Consider the following 6521-nt stretch of genomic DNA (forward strand, 5'->3'; position numbering starts at 1 on the left):
ACAAAAACGGTTATTGTTTAAAAATTATTTCATAAAAATTTATTTCAACTGGATTATATAAAATTATTTGAAAGTTTCATAAAATATTTACAAATTATTTAAAATATTGAACTATGTAACCAGAATAACAATAACGCACTTGAAATTCGTAAAAAAGTTTATTTATAAGCTGAATCAATATTCAATAAGTGCTCTAAATGTTCCAAACGTACTGGGAACTAGCTATATTAAATAACTGAAAAAAGTTCCATTTGCTAATTATTTTGGTATTTCTAAATTTCATGTATAATTTAATTCATTTTTTTTAAATAATATTTTAAAAATAAACTTTCATGTTTAAAATTTGCGCTTCTTTGGCGAATGAGTTGGCGCTAGTAAACGAAACTACTATTCTTAAAAGCCGGTAGTTTTGATTGAGCGCGAGTAGGCAGGCTCTGGTAAAATTACACTGGAAGGTTTTTCTTTCTCTCAGTGCTTGAGAATAGCGATGTTTGAAGGATGCAAAGAAACAGGTAAAAAAAGTTTCGCGTTCGTTAAGTTTTTCCTCGTGTTCCCTCTGTCATGACGACATTCGAGTTTTTGACATTTTTCTAAGACTTGGAATGCACATGTGACGAATGAAGAACTCAAGGGGCAATGTCGTTTTGACAGCCCATGGGAGGTCGAATCCCCTAATGTTACTCTCTTCATCAACTGCTTATAATCTTCTAATGTCAATTAATTGGTTGATTTTAAGCGCTTTCATATCTTTTGGACAGTGGTAAGTTATTATTTTTTCTAAAAAAATAAATTCAAAAACTTGAGATATCGAAAAATCACTTATATTTTTGGGTTTTTTAAAATGTTGTGGTTGAATAATATAACGAATTTCAATTTATTCTTATAAGTCTTTAGGTGAAGTGATTTCAATGGGAAAATATTTTCTGAGCAGCTGCTAGACTTTTTTTTTATACATTCTATATTTTATTTTTTCTTATTCATCAAAATATATCTTGCATATCTTATATTGTATATCTAATATTCAATAGTTAAGCTATTTAATAAGGATAGTTTAGGTTTTTAATCATAAATGTCTTATGCCAATATAGTCTATAGATGAAATTTATACAATCTATATGTATACTGTATAAATACAGTATATGGAGAAATATGTATTCTACAATTGCAGAATCTCCCGATTTTGTGGACAGAATTTTTTTTATTTATAAAGTGGTAAAATACTATTTTTATTTTAGATTAAAAAATTAGATTTATATTGACTTATTTGACTACCACTACTTAATTTAAATAGCTATTTAAACTCCAAACAATTCTTAGCAATAATATAACAGCCACCACATAGACTGCTAACCTTTAAGTTCTGCCGCAAATATAAAAGAAACATGATGGATGGGATAGGGGCTGCTGCACGGCCCAGGTGTCCAGCTCAAATTTCAAGACAAGACAAGTTAACAATTATATTTGCTAGGTTAAAGAATTCTGCCTACAATATTAAATAGGTGTACCGTTACAAGGAGTTTTAATAAGAAAGTGTGGTATATTAATTTATTTTCCTCACTTTTATTGCTATTTACACATGGGGCATGTTAACTCTTTAACTTTGAGAAAAAGTTCTTTCTTTCGAAAAGGCAAAAATTACTAACTAAATTATTTCATTCTCGGCATTGTTTTTTGAAAATTAAAACATTAGTGTACGAAGTATTATGAACATAAATAACTTTGCACCATTTTAACAACAGAATGTATTTTTCACTGAAGTAGGCAATTAATAGTGTATTTTTATTGAAAGATTAATTTTGTACCTAATAAAAATTGCGCTAATTAAAGTTTAGTTATAAAATGAAAATTTGTCTCAGGGCTGTTATTTTTCCGGAGCAGATAAAATACTGGTAGGAAGAGCATTCCACTTTCACCTTTTCAGGAAAAGTTACTTTTCATGACTACCACTTTTTTTTCGTAATATTTATTTCCGTATACTTTTTTAGTATATTTCTCTAATATTATTACTTTTTCTTGATATTTCCTCTTCTTAATATTCCATATATTCACTTGATAAATATTTGCGAACAAACTAAACTGCATGTTATTAAGTAGTAGATTGTTAATAATGTTACTTCTCCTGATTGAAAGCGTGATATTTTTATTACCAGTTTTTTGTCTTTACCGGTTGCGTAATCAGGGCTCATATACACCTGGAAAAATTGAAAAAAAAATGGTATTAATATTAATATTATTTTTTCAATGTTATTATGTTCGCAGCTACCAAAATATTTTACTTGTTATGGCTGTTACCCATTTGTTGAATCTCAAACAAAGTAGTTTTCCAACGGGCCATAAAACTTTTTAATGTTGGTAAATTTGCGAAATGCTAGTAGCAATCACTTATTTTAAGACATCACTTTAATGTCTATATCATCAAGGTATAATTATTATTTTACAAAATAACTTAGGTATTTTGTATATCAAAATAACTTAGGTATATTAGGGGGATGGTAAGAAATAAATATAAAAACAATATTGGTTGCTTCATTTTCGTTAAAATTTTCAACAATTTTAAGGCCTGTGGGAATCTTGCCAAGGAATTATATTTTTTAATGCTAAAACTGACCTTTTTCTATGTACGTTTTTTCAACAACTAAACAAGATATTGCTTTAGTTTTTTTCACAGAATATTTACGTATACATGCTTATACTGTGATAACTGTTAATACATATAGTTGACCGAAATTTTTAAAAAAAATTATGAGCTGCGAATTTTTAATTTTTTAAAAAGTTTCATCAAAAATCTTTCATAACTCGAAAAATATTCCTGTTAACGCTAAAGGATTCCGCATGCAACTAACTGACAAAATCTCAAATGTTCCCAAAAAATTTCAAAGCGATATCATAAATAGTTTCGTAGAAAAGGTACCTCGAAAAGGGTCAGTTTCAGCATTATTGATATATGCCCAACAGACTTCCCTTTAGTGGTTGCTAACACAATCAAATACCCAGTTAATTATAGCATTAATGCAGTGCCACCGTTACATAACAACACTTTTCACATATTTTCAACCAGAACAGTCTGGCTTACCCTGTTAACAGAGTTGCAAACCTTGACTTTTCATCGCCCGCATTCCTTTATAACCGTCATTGAACAGGCGACTAAATTTTTGGGTTAACAATTACTAATGTTAAAACGCTTGGCCTTGTAATTTTGAACCCAATCCAGAAGACAAGTCCTGGATCAAGTATTGGAAGAAATTTGCCCTCGTGGAGAACTTTTTGATGGAACTAACCCGCATTTGCGTTTCATGAAGGAAGAAACCTCGAAAACCTCTCACGGTTAGCCTGGTGATAAGGGGATTCTAACCCATCATCCATCTACCACTGAGGATAGTGAGGACGTCAGCACTGTGGTCGGTGAGAGCTTGTTGCGGAATTCGTATCGACTAGCCATCGCTGCGATTTGAACCCAGTTTATGTCATTGAAAGGCAAACACTCTATCCCCTAAGCTACCAGGGGTTCCCATACCTTTACCTGCACAATTAGGCGACTTAAGTATGAGCCCACTGTGTAAAAAGTAGCAATGTAACAGCGATGCCAACTTGCTCCACTTTGTGGAAATAGTTTAGAATATAAAATGTTTGCAAGGAATTTTGAGTTAGAAGATTTGATTTAAAGGTATGTTGCCCACCACTACATTTAAATTAATCAGATATCCATGTAACAAGGCACTTAGCTCCCATTTATTCGTGGAGAGCCTTTTATAATATTGGCGAAGAGAAACAAATTTATGTAAATTTTACTTTTTATATTGTCTACCGTTACTTAAAATATTTTGCCGAAAGCGGAGCAGTTGGCATTACTGATATATGCAGAGTTGCCAACTTGCTACTCTTTGTAAAGGAGTACTTTTTGGTGGTCACCTAATTGAAAACAGAGCTCGAAAAAACTCAGAAATTTTACCCGTCCCCGAGATGAATCAAATATGACGTTTGCCAGTTCCACAATCATGCCAATGATTTTTAGAGGTTTCTGCACAGAAATCTGAAGGGGGTTTTCCATTTAGGTAGATGTTTATAATTGCCTTTAACGCTTCATGTTTAATAACAGTACATAATGTGTTCTTTTGTAAGTTCATCGCTGAAAAGCCTATTTTAACCGCTACAGTACTCCCAGACAGAGAAAACATCAATTCCACCATACGCTGTATGTTGCTGTATTGTGGGTCATTTTGCTGCATTAGGTCTTTATAAATAGCTTGGGCTAGGAGGGCTGAAGTTTTCTGGTGTTTAACGATGTTATGTATCTTAAATTTTAATGACGCCCATTAAAATTTGAGATATATTCCAACAAAAATTTAAAATTTATCACGAACATTAACGGGAAAAGGGCCGTCCGCGCGGACGTCGGATTCGAGAAATTCGTTGTCCGCGAGGAATTTTTGACCGCCGAGGACGGGTGGTTTTTCGAGCCCTGATAAAAATATTTTTGTAAACTTTATTATTTTTCATTATAAGCAGGGATGCCACGAGCGACAAGCAATGTTAAAAGTGGTAGAATCTTATTTTATTTTTGCTTATTTATTATCTCTGTAATTATTCAATTATAACTACTATAACTTTCATTTCAAATTATTCATACTTAAAACAAAGACAATGTTTCCACCCACTGACAATGGAGATCTCTTCCTTCCCTTCTTTTCCACAACTTATGCCTTATAACCAAAGAATGTAACCAAAAAAATGCCTTTTAACCAAAGAATATAACCAAAGATATGCCTTATAACCAAAGATATTCTTTGTTTTAACTATATGCCTTGTTACATGTCTGCCCAGTATTGATGAATCGGTTTGTGGCTCTTCACGCTAAATATAAAGTTACACTCAATATCCAGCTTCCAGTATGTTTACACTCACTTTTAATAGTATGTTAAAAAAATATGCTAAAATAGTTGCTAAGTATAATATCTTTTAATAAAGGTTTTAATTTTATTAGTCACCACCATATTTTGAATTTTTTGTCGCCCGTTTTATGTAACCCTGTCAACCCGTTTTATGTAACCCTGTTTTAGGCAACCCTGTTTTATGTAATTTTAGGAAAATAGCCAGTGGCAACTGTCCTAGCCATCCTAACCGTTTTTAAAAAAAGGTAATTTTAACAGAATACTAACAAAAATTTTCAATATCGAGGTTGTATTTTCTTGATCCCTGTAAGGGATTTATTTTGATAATTTGTAATGTTATATAATGGCCATTGTTTCGAATCTTTACGAATTATTGTTAAATAAATACATTTTTTACTACGATTTTTGTTAATTTCCTGGAGAATCATTTTGTTTCATCCATTTATTATCACCCAAAAAGAACAATAATGAAGATATTTTCCACCATATGATAAGAATGGTGACCACCAGCATCACCACCACACCAATATTTTCTCCTTTTTGTAAATTTGGTATTAAATGCAAAACTCGATATAAGATCATATCTGTATTGCAAATAACTATAGAGTAAAGCTTATATTAATCTGCTGAACTACTCAATTATCAACTGAGTAGACAGAAAGAATAAAGATGGAGGTTTTTTTATTAGCAATCAAATTAGTTAAATAGTATTAAGTTACATTACAAAAAATTATAAAAGATGATTTCGTAACAATTAGTTCTTTCCTGGAATTTAGTGGTAATTTTAATTGTTTATTGATCGGAGTCAAGTTTACGGGAAAGACCAGAATCAAAATTGGAATCGAACATTTCAACAGACTCCACAGCTCTGATCAACGCTACAAAATTAAACAAAACTAAAAGACATGTACCGACACAATTAATAAAGTTAAAATGTTTCAATTTTTTTAATTCATAGCCTTTGACGATGGCTTTATGTTATTGAATTAGGACCATATACATACCTGCCAACTTTTAATCCTTTCGAGGATGATTTTCCCCAGTGGTAGTAAAATGGAATATAAATTACAATTTTAGGCAGAAATATAAACTGTATTTTGGAAAAGCTTATACAACCTTCCAAGATAGTATTACATATTTATATATATGTTTAATTATATTAAAATTAGTGGTGGTTGGAAAGATTAAGAATTAAGTTTATAAGTCTAATAAAAGCATACATTTTACTACCACTTTAAAGATAGAAATAAAATTTTACGCCAAATGCGTAAAAGTTGGCAGGTATGCATATAGCACAATAGTACCTATTGGAAACAGCACCAATTTCCATAATACCAGTAAAGATAATTAATTACTAAATTTAATTAACACGTTGAATGCCACGCTAATTTTACATTGCTTGCTAGTCTGGTCACACGCGGGGTGAAAGCGAGACGGAAAAGAGGAAAGGCTGGTAGTAAAACCATTTCAGTTACAACTAGTTTTCGGGAGGAGTTAGCTTATTCTTTTTAAAACTATTCAACAATATCTACTTTATCCTTGAAGAATAAGCAGTTTTATATATAGACTAAAATTATAAAAGAAATCTTGATAGTTACAGATATTTAATTTTTTTCATATGAAGTGCAAATA

At 31.2% G+C, this 6521-nt stretch overlaps 1 protein-coding gene across 3 annotated transcripts in view; it reads left to right on the top strand.

Moving 5' to 3' along the window:
- The first annotated feature begins 416 nt into the window (after positions 1 to 416).
- Positions 417 to 6521, top strand: part of LOC107442621 (gamma-aminobutyric acid receptor subunit alpha-6-like) — a 57184-nt gene continuing 51079 nt past the window's right edge. For 2 of the 3 annotated variants that reach the window (XM_016056233.3, XM_043041826.2), the window contains exon 1: positions 422 to 760. In XM_016056233.3, the coding sequence (XP_015911719.1) occupies positions 618 to 760 (143 nt within the window). In that variant the 5' untranslated portion in view covers positions 422 to 617. Of the gene's footprint in view, positions 761 to 6521 lie in introns of all 3 variants that reach the window. The other variant, XM_043041827.2, reaches the window with a different exon arrangement.

The sequence above is a fragment of the Parasteatoda tepidariorum genome, chromosome X2 (assembly GCF_043381705.1).
Source record: "Parasteatoda tepidariorum isolate YZ-2023 chromosome X2, CAS_Ptep_4.0, whole genome shotgun sequence".
Lineage (NCBI taxonomy): Eukaryota > Metazoa > Arthropoda > Arachnida > Araneae > Theridiidae > Parasteatoda > Parasteatoda tepidariorum.